This window comes from Scardinius erythrophthalmus (assembly GCF_964197995.2).
Source record: "Scardinius erythrophthalmus genome assembly, chromosome: 7".
Lineage (NCBI taxonomy): Eukaryota > Metazoa > Chordata > Actinopteri > Cypriniformes > Leuciscidae > Scardinius > Scardinius erythrophthalmus.
The window spans coordinates 39,140,435-39,160,677 of NC_138227.1; the positions used below are offsets into that span (position 1 = coordinate 39,140,435).

The window sequence follows — 20,243 nt, forward strand, 5'->3', positions numbered from 1 at the left end:
ATTTTGATGGTCCCTTTAACACATTCTGTTGACTATAAGTAATGTTGCACTTGTACTAAATCTCATTAGAGTGTTAGTAGAGTATTAGTAGACTGGCAAGGTTAGGGTTAGAATAAGTTGACATGTAGTTGCAATGTTACCTATAGTCAGTATAATGTCTGTTAGAGGACCATCATAATAAAGAGTTAGCAGATATTAAGCAGACAGTCTACTAATACTCTAATGAGAGCTAGGTGACATGTAGTTGCAAAGTTACTTATAGTTAACAGAATGTTCAAAAGGGACAATCAAACTAAAGTGTTACCAAATGCTTTGTGGACGGATAAGACAAAAATATAACTTTTTGGCTTAAATTAGAAATAAAAACACTACATTCCAGCATAAGTTGGAACAATGAATTCTGAATTATACCAGCGAATTCTAAAGAAAAACGTCAGGACATCTGACCGTAAACTGAATCTCAAGAGCAGTTGACAATACCTAGACTATCAAAATCGACCGCTGGTGGTATCCTTTTCCTATTTAGCACCAAAACTTTGGAGCACACTCTGTCAGTTCAAAGCTAGACTAAAAACACATCTCTTTGACCTAGCATACACATAACACATTATAGACTTCTATAATTCAATGTTAGGCTGCATAGATTAGGTCAGCCAGAACCGGGAACACTTCCCATAAATCCTGATGTACTCGTTACATCATAAGAAGAGTGGCGTCTACGCTAATATTAGTCTCTCTGTTTATCCCGAGGTTTACCGCAGTCCGTCGGATCCAGGCCATATCCAGATCTGATGAAGGACTTGCGCCTGGACGCGACGACAGCGCAGTCCTGAAGTGTCAACTAGGCTCTTCCCTGTGAAGGCCTCCTTCCCTTCCTTTACCTCTGTACAGATAAAGCGATGTCGGGATAGTTCCGGTTCGCGTGGCTACACGGAAGCGATACAAATTCTGTATTATAAATTTTAAGGCCAGACAAGTAGTTTGTTGAGGGTTGGTTTGTAGGGAAGGACTACACGCCTGCGCACACATATTCAAACACGCATACCTATAGACTGAACTCGTAATACGCATGTGCACGCCATCAGCGTTCTCACTGGTTCGCGTTTTTTTTGTGCAGAAAGAACTTAAGAGTTTTCTGTTAAATGGTGTCGTGTTAGCGGCTCCTAACTTAATAACTAATGATTGTTGCGACGGAAGTGAATCAATCAAACTAACTTTAGCTGGACAATAACTTTATTCTAGAGCTGATGTAAAGCCAAAACAATTTCAATGTATAAATGTTACATTTCAATGTTTCAATAGCCAAACCTATTATCAATGTAAAGCCGCTTTGGAACAATCTACATTGTTAAAAGCGCTATATAAATGAAGATGACTTGACTTGACTTGACAACGACCCCAAGCACACAAGTCATTCTACCAAAGAATGGTAGGATGAATCTGTTAACAGACTGTCTGCTTAATATCTGCTAACTATTATGATGGTCCTCCAACACACAAAGAATGGTTAATGAAGAGCAAAGCTAGTGTTTTGGAATGCTAAGGCAAAGTCCTGACCTTAATGCAACTGAAATGTTGTGGAAGGATCTGAAGTAATTCATGTGAGGAAACCCACTATGGGCTAGATGTGTCATTCTGCAGGTCAGATCAGCAGGATCATTTAGTTGCAGTTATTGCTGCATAAGGACCCGGGTCACACCAGATACTAGAAGAAAAGGTTTCACATACTTTTGCCACTCACACAAAAATTGCCAATCTTGGATAATTTTTCTCAGTAAATAAATGAGAAAATGTTTTTTTTCTTTTCTCATTTATTTGATTGGGTTCTCTATGTCTGTTTTGGGTCATATTTATGCAGAAATACAGAAACTTCTAAAGGGTTCACAAACTTCCAAGCCCAACTGTATATGCCATACATAGATATGGTTGCATATTGATGTGGATACTTTCAAACATTATAGAAAAATACAATTTGCAAATCAATGTTGGAATTCATGGCAGGCCTATCATTTGGAAATCATTTATGACAAAGATCCATGTCCATACAGTGCATTTAAAGAATATTAAGACCTCTTTATTTTTTTTTACTTCTTGTTATGTTGCCTTATGTCTAAATCCTTAAATAAATAAATAAATCTACACTTCATACACCAAAATGACAAAGATGTGTCTATATAAGGTCTAACAGCTGAAAATGCATACCAGAGCAAAAACCAAGTCATATGGTCAAAGGAACTGCATTCAGAGCTCAGAGACAAGATTGTGTCAAGGTACAAACTGGAGAAGGCTACAAAATATTCTGCTGTATTAAAGGTTCCCAAGAGCACTGTAGTCTCCATAATTCTGAAATGAAAGAAGTGTAATACAACCAAGACTCTTCCTTAGAGCTGGCTACCAGGCCAAACTGAGAAATCAGGAGTAAAGAGCCTTAGTGACGGCCAAGAACCCAATGGTCACTATGGTCGAGATCCTGAGATCATGTGTGGTTTTGTGTGAAGATTTTAGAGAAATGGAGCCATAGTTTCAAAAACTGTGTGTACGTTTATTATTATAAACCAATTATTATTGGTTAATTAGCTCATATGTAAGCTCATAAGTTAAATAATGCTTTGTTAACAACATATTAACTGTAAATAGTTCTCACTTTAGATTGGGTCAAGGAAAATTGCATAAATTAAGGGCTTTAAACTGACTGGACATTAATTCCATTATTATTCAGAGTTCATTTAAATGTTTACAAATACTTTAAGCCTATACCCAAAACTAAATATAACCACTTAAAAATACTAACTAACTAACTAACTAACTAACTAACTAAATCAATAAATCAATAAACAAACCTGTCAATTATTTATTTATTTACTTTACCATTATTTAACCAGGATAATCTCTCTGAGATTAAAAATCTCTTTCACAGGAGTGTCCTGGCCAAGACAGCAGTATAATCAGTTGCAACCACAGGTTAACAAAACAGAATAACAATAAAAATACTTAGAAACAATTGCACATCATAGAGTCATCTTCATATGGAAGCTTGTTTCTGCCACAAAATAAAACATTTAAAAAGTAATTATAAGTTATAAATCTCACAACTCTGACTTTTCATCTCAGAATTGCATGATAGTCACAATTGCTTGTTATAAAGTCAGGACTACAAGATACAAACTTGCAATTGCGAGAAAAAATGTTGCAATTGTATTTTAAAATATTTCATTCTGTGGCGGAAACAAGCTTCCATATCTTCGAGTGACCGACTAATAAATTAAATTTTTTTCCATAAACACCAAAGTTTGTAGTAAACTCCAGTCAGATGGAGCTGCATACATAAAAGCCTTTTTAAGCCCTTTTACCCAGTGCAGTTCGGATAAAAGGAACCGAAAGAGTATAACAATCTTGGGAACGGAGGGAATAACACTTTTCTGTTGAATGAGACAACAGAGGTATGGAGGCAGCAATCCCATAATAGTTTTATAAATCAGAGAGAAGAAGGAGCAAATTGATAAACTACATCACCGTAATCAAGTACAGGTAGAAAGGTAGCAGAAACTTTATCTTTCTTACATTAAACGTAAAACAAAATTTGTTTCTAAAATGAAACCCAAGCTTTATTTAAAATTTGTCCTAATTGAAGTGTGTGTGTGAGTGTGTGCGCGCGCGCGCTCTTAATGTATTTGTAAACTTTTAAGGAACACTGAATATGAATGCAATTATCAAGGTTGGTTTAAAGCACTAAATTAATGTAATTTTCCCATTTTCCATACTCTTAGTAATCTAAACTATTTACCGGTAATAAGTTTTTAACAAAGCATCATCTAACTCTTTACATATGATCTAATTAAACAATAATAATTTGTTAATTACAGTAACAATGAATGAAGAAATCACTATTTGTATATAGTCTATTAACTACAGTTGATTATTAATTAACTATAAACTAACAGTTTACAAATGATTTGTAAATACTTTATTACACTATTCTTATTACCAAAACATTCCATTTTAATTTCATGAAGATGTTTGATTTCCTCAAAGAACTGGATTCCATCAATTGAAGATATACAGTAAATAATCATTCCACGACACAGATCAGCTATTGTGTGACAGCAGGTTAAGGATCATTGATTCCGGGTTAATCCACAAGATTTAAGACTTGGGAGAGATTGTATTCTGTAGACTGGTTTTGTATCGACTGAGATTAGATCAGTTCTCCCAGCGCATCCATCTGTATTTCAAAAGATCCGCTTTTGTTTTCAAGGCTAAAACACTGTTCACTGGTTATTGCTGCCAGATTCTGAGTAATATCAAACTGATAAACAGCAAATACATTTTCAAGACATTTACTTTTTTTTTTTTATACATACAGTAATTATTTTGTGCCCTGTGTACGTGCCAACAGTGAACAGCATGTGTTGTGTGTTTTAGTTCTTGTATTTAGCTGATAGAGGGAGCTACTAGATAACAACTCGTTTCACTTGAACAGTTTTGGTTTTGTGAGAACAACCTGACAGCAATGCAAACAAACTTTAGCATTGAAAAATGTCTTAAAATATTTTAGAATTTTTCTACTTTAAAATTACTATAAAAATATAATATATACTTATACAAATGTGAACAAAATTCAGGACCATGTGAGCATAAAAGTGCAAGGATTTAAAAGTAGAGTGTGGTGTAAAATGTGTTTTTGTTAAGCACCAACCAAGAACTTCAACCAACTCCTTTGGAACAATAATGTATTGCTGTCATAAACAATTGACATAAGACTTGAGATTCATTTTTTTTTACTACAGGTTGTTATGTTTACAATAGTATGCAACCACCATGTAAGGTCAGCACCGCATTTCTGTGTGGGAGTGTGAACCTGTTCCACCAGTTTGTCAGACGGTGCACATGTACTTTAGAGGCGATATGAAAAATGTGACTCTGCCTAAATATCTGCATGCATGTATGCATTTCTTTGCGTTTTCCAGCTGAAAATTCCAAAAACTTTGAATTTTTAATTAAACAGTCTTCCTGTCATTTCCAGATAGTGTCTCAACTTTTGGAAATCATTTTGTATGCTAAGGCTTTAGCATACTCCTGATATAATTATCAGGATATTGAAATAATGCAAATTTAATGCAAAGTCTTTTGCTGGAAATGTTTGCCTGAAACTCAGTAGGTCAACTCTGTTATGGGAAATATCTTATACAGAAAAAATATAATTTTTGATAGAAAACACAAATAGCCTATACTGGTATAAGATATATACCAGTATAGGCCTATATATACTCAGACCTATATATATATATATATAAATTATATACCTATATACCAGTATAGGCTATTTGTGTTTTTTTGTTTATGATATATATATTGTTATAATTATATATCTTTGTTTATGATATATATATATAGTGGTGTTAATGTTAATGTTGGGGACATTAAATTTAATATATATATATAAATGAACTAAATTAATAACTTTTTTACTACAAAATGAAACATCACAGAACTTACTTAAGCTGGACTATGACGCTATTTTCTTCTAGAAACAAACTTTGCTGCATTATTTTCCGTTATCTCTGTAAAGCTGCTTTGAAACAATCTGCATTGTATAAAGCGCTATATAAATAAAGGACTTGACTTGACTGAATTATATTTGCTATATAATGGTTTGGTAGAAAATTTAAAAATAAGTTATTTTGTATGTATGTGTGTGTGTGTGTGTGTGTGTGTGTGTGTGTGTGTGTGTGTGTGTGTGTGTGTATGTGTTTATTTGCTTGCTTGCTTATTTATCTACTAACGTGATTTATTACAAGCCACATCGAAACTACCAGATACTACCAGGAATAAAGTATTTGATTTTGTTCAATTTTAAATGATTAATTCAATGACTTTCCCTTTGCAATATATCAAACTTGTCCATTGTTTCTCAGTGTTTGAATTTTATTTGAATTTAAACATTTTCAGTCCTCTGCACTGTTAGAAAAATCTGTAGAAATTACAGTATTACTGGCAGCTACTTGCCAGTAACTTACTGTAGATTTAAATTGATGTTATTTACTGGCAACAATTTGTTCAAAATTAAATGAACATTAAACATTAACAAGTCTTTATCTTTACAGAATAAAACTAAAATAACATCCTCATGCAAAGCATTCTGGGAACCAAAATCTGAAGGAAAAAAACAGAAAAAGGTTGATGAAGATTTCTGGTTCCCAGAATGCTTTGCATTAGATTGTTATTTTATAATTTTATTCTTTAAAGACAAAGACTTGTTAATGTTTAATGTTCATTTAACTTTGAACAAACTGTTGCCAGTAAATAACATAAATTTAAATCTACAGTAAGTTACTGGCAAACAGCTGCAAAACTACAGCAAATTTTTTACAGTGTGGTCTTAATTACATCACATATAACTTCTGAAAGTGAAGAAAATTCTCTCATTATCCTAGAAAAATCTGAGCTTTTATTTTCTGATGAGCTTTACCAGGATGTGTGGACCACTGTTCTGTGTCTGGTCTATTATGTTAATTGTTCAGAAACTCAGCCGTCTTTAATTATCTGGCTGGGTCGCATCAAGTGTTCTCAGTGTCCTGTGTTTTTGTTTGATCATTGGAAAGCACCGCTGAGTCACCCGCCTCTTCATTCTTCTAGATCGCTATCACAGGCTTGATCATCCATAGAAACTATGTCTACGCGTCTCATGAGCCCGGGGGTGAAACTCTCTGATGTCAGACAACCTCCCCCGTCACCTGGGAGGAAGAAACTATTAAAAGATTCATTAGTAATTACACAGGCGACTGTAAACAGAGTGTGGAGACAAATAACTCACTGCTGAAAGTCAAAGTAAAAACATTTCCCATTGTCACTGTGGAAATATTTGTTAATACTTACATAAATTACATTTATTTATGTTTGCTATATCTTATTGTTTGGTAACACTTTACAATAAAGTTTCATTTGTTAACTACATTATTTTATGAAAATTTTCTTCTCACATTACAAATCTCATAGTATGAGCTGCTCGTTCATTTTCCCATGTGTAATAAATTCATTTGCCTAACATCTAGACCAGCCAGTTCTCCGTGTTCTCAGTTCACAGTTCTCAGTGTTTGTTTATTTCAAGAGCCTCACTGATTTTGAGATTCTGTTCTTAAACATGTAGAAACTTCTAACTCACGTGTCCATACGGGACAAACCCAATTAAATTAGTGCCCTTGGATGTTTGAACAAATGAACACTAACCAAATGTGATTCGTTGTTACCTATTTACTAAATTACAGTCATGTGATTATAATGACATAATCTTTTAATACCAATTGAATAAATTCTGATGTCTGTATTGAAATGTTTGATACTACAGCCTCAAATAGGATTTCATAAAATTCAAAATAACTCATTTGAGAAGGTAAAATTTGGCAGACCATCTTTCCTCAATTCCTTAATTGCAGACATTCCTTACCTGTGAGGAACCGTATCCACTTTCTCCTTGCCAAGGGGATTTTAATGAGCTGCCATGTAAAATAGAGCCATTCTTGTCCTTCTGGCCACCAAACAGAGTGTTCTTTCATTCATGAAACAAACAGTATCTCTTACTCTGTCCCTCTTTTTCCCCCCTTCATTTTCTACACAGCAAACACCTGAGATTGATTTTCATCCCTTCACCATGTGCCTCTAATGTCTGTTCCCTGCAAACCCTTGGACAGCGAACACTTTTTCGCTCTTTTAACTATATAGTGCAGCAGTGGCTTTAGGAAAGATTCCACCTCTTTCTCTGGACATTGGAAACCAGGTCAGCATTCTACTGCTTTTTCCCTTGTTTCTTTCGAAAATCTACTATTTAGAACAAATATTAACTATGTAAAGAATGGAAGATTGTGGAGCTTCAAGTAGTGGCTGTTTTAATCTAATTTAAGCAACTGCTTTTTCCATTGAATGTCTTTTTGTGAGTTAAAAAAAAGTATGTGTAAGAGAAGTATTGGTGAGAGGGTGGCATGAAATACGCTTTGCTCGAGATGACTAATTTTATTAAACTCATTAAAACTGTCTGCATATAATGGTCACATAATTATCTCTAAGTAGAGATAAAATGTGTGGTATCTTTTGCATTATGGAAAATCATCCGTCTAAGCTAAAGCTTCAGCTACAATTAGTGAAGACAAAAGACGGTGAATGAAAATTAAGAGTCTTTTGGGTGTGTGTTTCAGAGGCTAAATCAATATTTTGTACAATTCGTGCTCTTTTAAAAGTTTAAACGTATGTTAATTATGTTACTTAATCTTTCAAAACCCTTCACGCGCCTTGGGTGTATTATATTTTTGTGTCTGCCTTGCTTCTTTAATCTTCATTTATGGTTTACTCCTATTGTTGAATCATGAATCATGTTATTTTCCACAAAAACTATGAATAACTAATGATTCATAAAATGCCCTAAAGAAATTCACCCTAATGCGAGCATGAGTTAAGACTCGCCCCTAGGATTTGCTTGATCGATGACAGCACAGGCCAGGGGGCGAATCATGGTGACGATGTGCCTGTGAGTGATTCCCTGCTGCCCCTCCTTGTTCCCCACACATAAAAGAGCCCGTTTTATTCCCATTTTCACTAAACTGGCTCTACAGACTGAAGCATACTTATTCTTTCACTCTCTTTGACTTCAACACTCAAGCAAAGAAGCATCTAGCATGGTATCAGCAGGGTTACAGATGCTGGGCATTGCCCTGGCTGTCATTGGCTGGATAGGGGTAATTGTGGTTTGCATTCTCCCTATGTGGCTCGTCACGGCTTTCATCGGACAGAATATCGTCACAGCGCAGATTACCTGGGAAGGAATCTGGATGAGCTGTGTGGTGCAGAGCACTGGGCAGATGCAGTGCAAAGTCTACGACTCAATGCTGGCTCTCAGCTCAGACCTACAGGCTGCCCGTGCCTTGTGTATTATCTCCATCCTGGTGGGCGTTGTTGGGATCCTGCTAGCGGCTGCTGGAGGGAAATGCACCAACTGCATTGAAGATGAGACAGCCAAGGCCAAAGTTGGCATTATTTCAGGAGCCATCTTCATCGTCTCTGGTATTCTGTGTTTGATTCCAGTCTGCTGGACTGCCAACACAATTGTAAGGGACTTCTACAACCCTTTAACCATCAGTGCACAAAAGAAAGAGTTGGGAGCTTCGTTGTTCATTGGGTGGGCTGCTTCGGCACTGCTGGTTATTGGCGGCTCACTGCTTTGTGCAAATTGCCCTCCCCGGGAACAGTACACCACAAAGTACACTGCTCGGCCTGGAGGAACCAAAGGGTATGTGTGAAGAGGAGCCAAAGAGCCCTGCTAATAGTGACATTCAGACTGCCCAATTTGTGAACATTGTACCTTGGTTGTACCAACATTGTACCAGCTTTTGACCTATGGTGTTACAATTGACCATGCATGCGAACGCTCTATCACTGACCAAATGGTTGAATTAGCCCTCAGCTCTCCAAGATATGACAGGAATGGTGAAATACTAAGAATGTATCAGTGTGAATGTGTCACGGTGCTGAACAGAAATCTACTGCCAAAGAAAACGGAGCGGGAACTGTAAATATCTCTTCTTAACTTTGCTGACATGCTTCACACTCTGAGGATGTGCTTAAACTGTTAAGGATTTATAGAAAATGTAAATGTATTCATATTGTGTTTTAAAATTGTGACAGATTTGAGCTAGAAAACATTTCAAGTATGTGGATTGCAACAAATAAATTCTTTACAAACACTCAAATTAGTGTCGTGTGCCTCATTACACACAGTTAAAAGTGGATTTTTGCATATATGTCAATTATTTATAAATAATAAAAATCTGAATCTAGCAAACCCATTTAAATTTTTACTATTTGTTTAGAAAGACGGTTCTGTTCTCAATAAATTATCTGATACATAATTGGGTAATATTTAAGCTATTTGTGAGGTTTCAAAACTACTAGGAAGTAAAATATTAAAACATAAAACACCACTATATTGTGTCTTTTGCCTTTTTAGTGTGCAGTGGAGTGTACAGGAGTTTGTCATAGCACTAACACATACATGCAAATGCACGAATACACTACATAGTCAAGTCAAGTCCCATTTATTTATATAGCGCTTTTTACAATACAGATTGTTTCAAAGCAGCTTTACAAAGATAACAGGATATTATGTAAAACATTTTTTTTAAACCAATGACAAGACACATGGCAGGATCACATGACAAACAAGGAATCACATGACAAGACACAGAAACATGACAATAGGCTTGTTCGACTTGAACCGGCGCTGCACAGACCGATCGGTGAATAACATCAAGGTACCACGAGAGCGATTAGAGAGCTGACGTGTCCGTATGCTTTTCAATCACTCTCGCGGTACTTTGATGTCATAAACCGATCGGACTGTGCATCGCCGGTTCAAGTCGAACAAGCCTATTGACAAGAACAAGAAACAAAACCCAAAATGTGACATACATATACATATATATTTACACTCTAAACAGAAATGCAAGGGGGTAAATATTTTCTTTCCTTCTCAAAACACTGAGTTTAAATTTATAAGTGAACAATTTATGTATAAGTGTTTTCACACATGATCACTGGGTGTAGGTAATTGGGAAATTATTGTACAATTTAAATGGCATTGTTTCCCAAATGAAACAAAAGAGATGTTAGTTTTGAATGAAGTGTCTAACGTAGAGAACTGTGTTTAGAGTTTTGCAAAAAGTTTGTTTTACAATTGCAACCTGAGTGTAAAGCACATAATGTGCTTGTAGTTTAAGGAGACTTTTAGTGTCTAAGCAATAAAAAAAAAACTGTATGACAAATAATAGTTGTATAATGTCTGATTAAATTTATGATGTATAAGTTTCAGCTTATAGAAGTGTTTTTACTGTAATGAAGTTTCAGAAGTTTTAAGAATGGTATCATTTTGTCTGGAAATTAACAAAATGGAAAAATGGAAATGTCATAATAGCGTTTTGTAGCTGTTAAGCTATTGAATGCCTACACAGAAAACTGACTTTCAAAAATAAACCTACCCTGGGAAGTAAATGTAGTAAAGGTTGTTGCAATTAACCCCAGTTTCCTGTGTCTAACCAGGAAAAAGAATAAAAATCTAAAAAATTGTTTCAACATATCCAAATAGTTATGGCATCCTCGGTGGGATATCCTCACTCTAAAAAATGCTGGGTCTTTTCAACCCATGTTTGGGTCAAACCCAAACCCAACCATTTACATTTTATTATAAAATTTTTAAACCCAATGGTTGGGTTTGTCCATATTTGGCCCAAACATGGTGTAACGAAGATTAGTTGTTATGGGAAGAAGATCCAGGCCTTGTCCTCTCTCGTCCTTCACTGTCGTCGCTCCTCCTTTTATGCTTCCGAAGCTCCTCCATGACCAGTGCGTCACGCAGGTGGTGCTCATCAGTAATCATCACGTCACCGGCCCGCCCTGCTTGCCACACATGGGTTGAAACAACCTTGCATTTTTAGAGTGCAGTTATTATCATGTACATAAATCATTTTAAAAAGTTTTTTTCCCTGTTACAGTCATGGTTAGGTTTAGGATTAGGGTAAGGGAATTTATGATTAGCGTGCAATTTCTTGCAATTTTGTTTGTTGTATCATCTACCTATGTCATAAAAATTATGAAGAAAACATTAAATATTTCTAACCATAATCCCCATGAACCATAATCTAAAGGCCATATCTTTTCACAGTAGCTTTTATGTCAGTGCAAGGTCATTTTGAAAAGTTATTTTTTAACTGACCTTGAAGGACCTCAAAGTGTTGCTGTGCTTTGTCAGTTCCTCTTGTTTCGTGTTTATAGTGTAAGCAGCCAAATGAGAAATGATAGGGGCTCTCCATAAATCATCAACTCAGGACAACCAAACTCCGCCTTTTCACACTTTTCCTATAAAGAGCAAACATGTCTGGTTTGCACACTTTTTGCTACTTTATCACTGTAAAGGCAGGCCTTTGATTTAAAAACATGGTCTCCCAAGGACTTCAGATTATGGGCATGGTCACAGCCATGCTGGGTTGGTTGGGGGTCATTATCGTGTGTGCTTTGCCCCAGTGGAGGGTGTCTGCATTTATTGGAGCCAACATTGTTACAGCACAGATCATCTGGGAGGGCATGTGGATGAACTGTGTGGTGCAGAGCACTGGACAAATGCAGTGTAAAATCTATGACTCCATGCTGGCACTCAGTTCTGACCTTCAAGCCGGCCGGGCCATGATCATCATCTCCATTTTGACCGGACTCTTTGGAATCATCATTTCTATGGCTGGTGGGAAGTGCACCAACTGTATTGAGGACCCAGGGTCTAAAGCAAAGGCGTGCATCATTGCAGGGATTTTCTTCATTGTCTCTGGACTTCTTTGTCTGATCCCAGTTTCATGGTCAGCAAGTACGATCATACAGAACTTCTATAATCCGTTGATGGTGGAGGCCCAGAGGAGAGAGTTGGGTGCAGCTCTGTATATCGGCTGGGGATCTGCTGGGTTGCTCTTACTAGGAGGAGGAATTCTTTGTTGGAGCTGCCCGCCAAAGCAAGAACGCATCTACAACCCTAAGTTCTCCGCTGTGAGGCCCAGTTCAACAAGAGAATTTGTCTGAGATGCAAGACCCATATGACTGGCCTTAAAATGCACTCTAGTAACTGCAGATCTAATTACTGTATGTCAACAATTCATTTGTAGAATTACTTGAGACATTTTTTACATTTAATAGTGTAACATTTTCTATCTCCCTAGCAATCAATATATTCTGAAAAGAGATAATTCTGTAAAATGATGTTCTTTTATATGTTGGTATTCCAGTAGCAGAAACAGCAGAGCAAAGCACAAGAAACATCATGGCTTTGATCATCTGGGAATGTTTGAACTGCTAAAATGTATACTTTAAATGCAATGCAAGTCCCTTTGGATAAAAGTGTTGGCCAAATGCTTAAATGTATGTATTACAGCTTTTATGGATGGGAATATAGGTTTATTTAAAATGCTTACAATAATACCTTTTGTATTGTTCGATAATTTGTCATGTGTATTATGCATTTTTGTCATAATGTACTAGCATCAATAAATAACATTGTATCCCAAGTCTTCAGACTGTGATGGTATTAATTAAAGCATATATCACTAGTTCATACAAGTTTCAAAACTCTTGGGCAACAACACACTTCCAATATACTTTAACAATGTTTTCTCTAAAAAAGTTTAAATCTGATGGCAAATTCTGAAGCCTAATCATCAAAACGTCAGAATATTTCTCTCTTGGCTCTGTGTAACTAGCATATGGATGTATGCACTGGACTCTTTAATATACAATATTATCATGTTTCACATTCATTGGAGTGTCATTGCTCTTTGAAACAGTTGTAACTGCATATTATTAGTGAGATTCTAATTTTCAGTGATGGAAAGCCAAGGCTTGGTATGAGTTAGGCCATTAGTCTATTAGTCCAAATTATAGACACTCTGTTAAGATCCTTTAGAAGGCACTTAAAATAAGTCTTGTGCTATAACTTCGTAACCCAAAATTAAGTGTAAACATTCCAAAAACTAGCGGTTACCTTGTCTGTAAAACACTGCTTTAGCTCAAGACTTTTTTTTTGTTCATTTAGTTCATTTATGCTACTGAATGTGAGATTGTAATAATATACAGTTTTTACAGCATTTCACCTCTTTCAAATATAAATTTAATTTCAAATCTTGTTTTAAACACTATTTGTTCATTTGTAATTAATTTCCACTCATCTGAGAGAATCTTCAAATCTTTGACTTATCTTTGACACAAGAGAGACAAGACTGATATGGTTTTGAAAGCATCTACTGTACCAACAGCAGATCTGAATGCGTCTTCACGGAATAGTCACATATTTTAAGAATCTTGCTTTGGAATCTTGTTCAGCAGGATGAAAACAAACAGCTCTGCAAAACTCCTCCCAAATGAGGATCTGTGTCAAACAGGCTATCACTTCCTGCTTGTTTCTCAGACGCTCATGGATTACGACCAGACCAACAGCTGCTTTTGATTGTGACAACACCATGGGAAGGATTGCTAAAGAAGTGTCTGGCCAGACCCTGTGCTTCATTGGTTTTGTTGGTATATGTGTCTGTTGTGGCATCCCATTGTGGCGTGTCACTTCGTACATTGGTGCCAACATTACCACGGCCCAGATTGTCTGGGACGGCTTGTGGATGAACTGTGTAATGCAGAGCACTGGACAGATGCAGTGTAGAATCCAAGACTCAATAATGAGTCTGACCCAGGACTTGCAAGCGGCACGTGCGCTGATCATCATCGCAATAGTGATCGGCGCCATTGGAATGATACTGACGTTTGTGGGTGGCCAGTGCAGTAGCTGTCTGAAGAAGGAGTCCTCCATGGCTAAAGTGCTGATCCTGGGTGGCATCCTCTGCATTGTAGCTGGAGTCGCCTGTCTTATACCGGTCTGCTGGTCGGCAGCTGTCACCATCTCAGATTTCCAGAATGTTCTCACAATCGCGACACAAAAGAGGGAGCTTGGGGCATCCATATACATTGGCTGGGGCGCCTCAGCATGTCTTCTGTTTGGAGGGATCATTCTGTGTACTTCCTGTCCACCGAGAGAAGATATGTATCCAAATTACCCAGGCATGTATCCCTACCAAGGACCTATGTATGGGCCTCCTGGAGCTTACATGCCTGCCAACACATATGCACCTAGTGTAGCATATACTGGAAGTTATGTTCCTAACAAACCTTATCCAGCCCCAGGTTACACAACTGTTCCGGGACAATATCTTTAGCTAATGGAACATTTCTTTGATTGACACCTTCTAAGACTGTGCTCCTCAACGTTTTTGAATGCAACTTGTACTTACTTTCAGTGTTTGATTGAATAAAATGTATATATCCAACAACAAATCTAATTAGCAACTTGTTTGCAATGTCACAAGGCTTGTTTGCAAGGCTTCTTTGCTAGCCTGTGAATGATGATTTGGAAAAACTTGTTTGTCCACTTTCTCCACTCATTCCAGTTGATCTAGAGGTAGAGATTTTGTAAAGCAATGTGTTTGCAATGAATACATGTATGTTTCCACACAGAAGGTAACATTTGTGAGTACTATTGTGTTGTTCACTTTCTGTAAATCAAGCATTTTCTGATGTTTTTTTTTTTTTTTTTAAGAGTCTATAAATCTGATTCCATCTCCAAGGGGAATATTTGTACAATAAATATAGCTTTGGATTTTTATAAATGATCTTGTCAATAAATGTATTTCTGAAATATTACAAATGATTTTCTATTGTCATTTCTACATGTATCCTTTGTTAGTTGATTAATTGAATCTTGAGCAATAAACCTTTTTCGCTCATCTGCCAACCAGTTAAAAATGAGAAAATATGATTAAAATTCCACATTTTTGGAAAAGCGTTGATGTAATTGTATTGTGAATTCTACTTGGAAAGTACCAGGGATTCTGCCACGAAACAGGAAATAAACGTATATGGACAGTGTAGCATTGGTTTACTTTTTAACAGTAGAGAGAAAAGAAAGCTAGCCAAAATATAATGTCAAAAAGCCTTTATTTCATCCGGTCATCAAAACACTTAGCTCTATTTTTAGCTTCATATTTTTTTGTTTTGAGTCTCAACAAGGCTTGGTTAATACCAATAATACCTACCCAATCCTTTCGGTTGATGTCTTGGCTCATTTGTATTCGTGACATGGCCATTGTTCAGTTCCTTGCCGATGCGCATCTCATCGAAACTAGCCACAGTATCAACATTCCCTTCTGAGGAATCTGGTCAAGCTTGAAAATTTACCTTAACCTGGTTTCAGGTCCATCCAACTTAGACTCCTCCCTTCGTCTGAGAAAATCTTAAAACTCTGAAGGGAGGAACAGAAGTCATTTCTACGATAAAGAGAGGAGCGAACACTTTCAAGCCAACGAAGCCAAGCAAACGAGAAAAAATGGTGTCTATGTGTCGACAGATCCTGGGCATGTCCCTAGCGATTATTGGTTTCATCGGAGCTATTGTGATTTGTGCCCTTCCTATGTGGAAGGTGACAGCATTCATTGGAGCCAATATTGTGACTGCACAGACCATCTGGGAAGGCTTGTGGATGAACTGTGTGGTACAAAGCACAGGACAAATGCAGTGCAAAATCTACGACTCCCTCTTGGCCTTACCTCAGGACTTGCAGGCTGCTCGGGCACTTGTGGTCATCGCCATCATTGTGTGCCTCTTTGGGATCATCCTGGGAATTGTTGGTGGAAAATGTACCAGCTTTATCGAGGATGAAAGCACAAAGGTGAAAGTGGCTATTGCTAGTGGTGTAATCTTCATCATCGCTGGAGTGCTGGTTCTGGTCCCCGTCTGTTGGTCAGCTAACACCATCATCAGGGATTTCTACAACCCCTTGCTCACAGATGCCCAAAGAAGGGAGATGGGAGCTTCTATCTATATTGGATGGGGTGCAGCTGCACTGCTGATCCTAGGAGGAGGTATACTGTGTAGCTCCTGCCCACCTAAAGAGGACAACTACGGCGTCAAGTACTCTCAGCCACGGTCCGTTGCCACCAGCAAAGCCTACGTCTGAAAGAGATCAAGCACACAAAGACTTTTTACTGGCAAAGACTCTTTTTCCCCGTAAAACCTCTTTATTCCCAGCTGTGGATATTTTTTTCCCAAGGAGAAACAGCAGAAGAACAGTGTCTGATGTGACATATTAGTTTATTTACTGAGGTTTTGTGCTGTGGTTATACAGATTACTGAAAGAGGAAATTGTGCATGTATAATGTGATGAGAGGAATCCAACTCAGGGAAGAAATGATCTGTTTTTCATAAACAAGCCATTCTTGCTATTTATGTTTAATATGACAATAGTAATAGTTTTAGTAATCAGAAAATTAAAGATATCTAACTGTTAATAAAATACAATGTCTATGGTTTTAAAAAATGTGTGTTAACCTTCTTATCTAAGCTTCTTAGTTTTTTTTTTTTTAGTTACATAAATTAGCATTTTTTTGCAAAAAGATGTCTTGATCATTAAATGTGTCTTATTATTTTGTTATTAAAATAAATGGTTCTGTAAAACAACTTATTGATACTGTATTGACATTATTTCATAATAATACTTTGACAATATATTCTCACGAAACATTACAGATTAGATCATGCCTCAGATAAAACTGCTGAGAAACTCAACAGAGATATTGGCAAAAATCTCCTGTAAAACAGTTTGAGCAATTTTGCTGTAAAAAAATCGTAATTTTGCTGTGAAAGAAAACAATAAACAACATGTTCAGTCTGTTTCCACTTTATTGGAAGAGATGAAGCAAAATGTATTGTTTCTTACATACTGTAACATGAACTCAATGACAAATCTGTTTTTATTGGGTGAATAGATATTATGATATTCTATCACTTTGTTGTGCACCAGGCATTTGCACCAGCAAATCAGCAATTGGTCTTAATAAGCTGTTGGAACAGTGCATTTATTAGAATTGTGTTTTGAAACATTATTATTTTATGGCAATAATAGAGCTATGTTAACACTTTAACATGATTAGGGTCTGAGCACAGAAGGTGAAGGGCATAGAGGCCTGAACCAGAGGCACTAAAGCCCTATAGTTTTTGTAATATTTTTTCACTATTATTATAATATATTTTTTGAGGCCTTTGCCATGCATGAAACTTTGCAGACACATCAGACCTTGGACTTTTGTGTGGTCGAGTGCAGGCTGTCGTCAGGATGAAGTTTGTCCAATGTGCACGAAATTTGGTATGGTTATTGATGACATCATATAGGACAATGTTCACTTGGTTTTATCTGACTCCACCCAACAGGAAGTCAGCCATCTTGAATGGAATGTGGGATTTTACATTTTCCCACACTGTTTTGATGATCTTACCATGGCTAAAATATCATGACAGTTAACAGATACATTTGCCTCAGCTCATCTTTTGTTTTGATACTGCAATTCAGGAGACCCATGCCTCATTGGCTCCACAGCAAAGTACACAGCAAAAACTCCAGTGTTAAATTAACACTCCTGGGAGTGTATATGAGTCCACACTCAAGAGTGTAAAGTGATAAAATATGAGTGTTAATTTAACACTAGAGTTTTTGCTGTGTACTTTGGGTTAAGGTAAAACGTTGAGTTGGAAAAAATTCAAATTTTGGTTTGACATTAAATCAAAATTTATGGTTTTAACTAAATCATAAATACAATTTGAGAAAAAAAAAAATTAGCTGTAACAAATTACATCAATTGTTTTAAGTTAATCCAAAGTATATTTTTTTTTCAGTGATAGAGGGCGTAACACTTTGAGGCAAAGTGAAAACAGAAGGTATAAACTGAAAATCACAATTTTCCATTGGACCAATGTAAATATATATTTTGAATGAATTGCACTGATGTTTCACTTTTTTCAGTGCACAGACATTAGCTCCGCCAAACAGGAAGTCAGACATTTTTTTGAATGGCATACTGTGGCGTTTTAAATACTCCTACTGGGGGATTCTTGTGACTGCCATCAGACATAGGTAAAATCATGCCAAGACATTGAAGACTCTAAATTGGAAAAGGATTTTTGATATCTTGAAAGCATGATGGGGAGAAGCAGGGAACGGGTGACTCCTGCCGACTGCCCGAACCACCAGGTGGCGGAGGAGTATCGAGCCGTCCCCCGAGGGCTATCCAGCGCCACCGCCAGGCAGCGCGGAGAAGATCACCCAACTGGTGGAGGACCAGAGGGCAGTGCGTTTTGGGAACCGTACCAATATTTTTTTTCTCTCTCTCCCCTCTCTCCACTCTCTCGCTCCTCATGCTTCCATATCCTTTTTTCTAGCCTCGTCTATCCATACCCCCAGGTGCTGCGGCCGCCGTGCCTGGTCCCCCGAAGGAGGTGGGGGTGGGGGGTAGAGCAAAGTCTCGGGAGTACCCCCCAGCCTGCCAGCACAGCTTCTGCTCTTCCACCAGAATAGTTTGCTTTCACAAATAACGAACTGTAGCCTGACACGAACCGGCCCCGACTTAAGAAACGAATGGTGATGTAACACTGCTATGTGTTGTTTACCTAATGTGTTCGTATAACCAGTTAAAAAATATACAGTGTGCATCCTGGTTAAAAAGAATGTGTGTCTCACATTTCCTGCTGTGGAATCTAGTCAGGTTTGACCTGGTTTTAGGTCCATTCAACTTGGACTCCTCCCTTTGGAGAAAATCTTAACGGTGGGAACATTCTGAAGGTTAGGAACATAAGTAATTTCTTGGATTAAGAGAGGAGCAAACACTTTCAAGCCAACAAAGCCAAGCAAACAAGAGAAAAATGGTGTCTATGTGTCGACAATGCCTTGGCATTTGCACAGACCATCTGGGAAGGCTTGTGGATGAACTGTGTGGTACAAAGCACAGGACAAATGCAGTGCAAAATCTACGACTCCCTCTTGGCCTTACCTCAGGACTTGCAGGCTGCTCGGGCACTTGTGGTCATCGCCATCATTGTGTGCCTCTTTGGGATCATCCTGGGAATTGCTGGTGGAGAATGTACCAGCTTTGTCAAGGGTGAAAGCACAAAGGTGAAAGTGACTATTGCTAGTGGTGTAATCTTAATCATTGCTGGAGTGCTGGTTCTGGTCCCCGTCTGTTGGTCAGCTAACAGCATCATCAGGGATTTCTACAACCCCTTGCTCACAGATGCCCAAAGAAGGGAGATGGGACCTTCTCTCTATTTTGGATGGGGTGCAGCTGCACTGCTGATCCTCGGAGGAGGTATACTGTGTGGCTCCTGCCCACCTAAGGAGGACAACTACGGCATCAAGTACTCTCAGCCACGGTCCGTTGCCACCAGCAAAGCCTACGTCTGAAAGAGATCAAGCACACAAAGACTTTTTACTTGCAAAGACTCTTTATCCCCGTAAAACCTCTTTATTCCCAGCTATATATATATATATATATATATATATATATATATATATATATATATATATATATATATATATATATATATATATATATTTTTTTTTTTTTTTTTTATTATTTTTTTTATTATTTTTATTTTTTTCAAGGAGAAACAGAGAAGAACAGTGTCTGATATGACATATCAGTTTATATACTGAGGTTTTGTGCTGTGGTTATACAGATTACTGAAAGAGGCATGTATAATGTGATGAGAGGAATCCAACTCAGGGAAGAAACGATCTGTTTTTCATAAACGAGCCATTCTGGCAATAGAAATAGTTTTATTAATCAGAAAATTAA

The 20,243-nt window shown here is 37.2% G+C and overlaps 5 protein-coding genes across 5 annotated transcripts; all 5 read left to right on the forward strand.

The window, feature by feature from the left end:
- Window positions 1-8,666: 8,666 nt before the first annotated feature.
- On the forward strand, window positions 8,667-9,287 carry cldna (claudin a; the record flags this gene model as incomplete). The annotated part of the gene is made up of 1 exon (XM_081371158.1): window positions 8,667-9,287. The coding sequence occupies one exon, from the start codon at window positions 8,667-8,669 to the stop codon at window positions 9,285-9,287; it is 621 nt and encodes a 206-aa protein (XP_081227284.1).
- A 2,689-nt stretch (window positions 9,288-11,976) lies between these two features.
- On the forward strand, window positions 11,977-12,606 carry LOC308693963 (claudin-4-like; the record flags this gene model as incomplete). Its single annotated transcript, XM_081371156.1, has 1 exon — window positions 11,977-12,606. One exon carries the CDS (start codon window positions 11,977-11,979, stop codon window positions 12,604-12,606), a length of 630 nt encoding a protein of 209 aa, XP_081227282.1.
- Window positions 12,607-14,007: 1,401 nt separating this feature from the next.
- On the forward strand, window positions 14,008-15,253 carry cldnf (claudin f). Its single transcript, XM_081371155.1, has one exon. The coding sequence runs from the start codon at window positions 14,037-14,039 to the stop codon at window positions 14,778-14,780; it is 744 nt and encodes a 247-aa protein (XP_081227281.1). The 5' UTR covers window positions 14,008-14,036; the 3' UTR covers window positions 14,781-15,253.
- Window positions 15,254-15,900: 647 nt separating this feature from the next.
- cldne (claudin e) lies at window positions 15,901-17,253 on the forward strand. Its single transcript, XM_081371157.1, has one exon. It carries the CDS (start codon window positions 15,947-15,949, stop codon window positions 16,574-16,576), a length of 630 nt encoding a protein of 209 aa, XP_081227283.1. The 5' UTR covers window positions 15,901-15,946; the 3' UTR covers window positions 16,577-17,253.
- A 2,098-nt stretch (window positions 17,254-19,351) lies between these two features.
- On the forward strand, window positions 19,352-19,849 carry LOC308693966 (claudin-4-like; the record flags this gene model as incomplete). Its single annotated transcript, XM_081371159.1, has 1 exon — window positions 19,352-19,849. Exon 1 carries the CDS (start codon window positions 19,373-19,375, stop codon window positions 19,847-19,849), a length of 477 nt encoding a protein of 158 aa, XP_081227285.1. The 5' UTR covers window positions 19,352-19,372.
- Window positions 19,850-20,243: the final 394 nt, after the last annotated feature.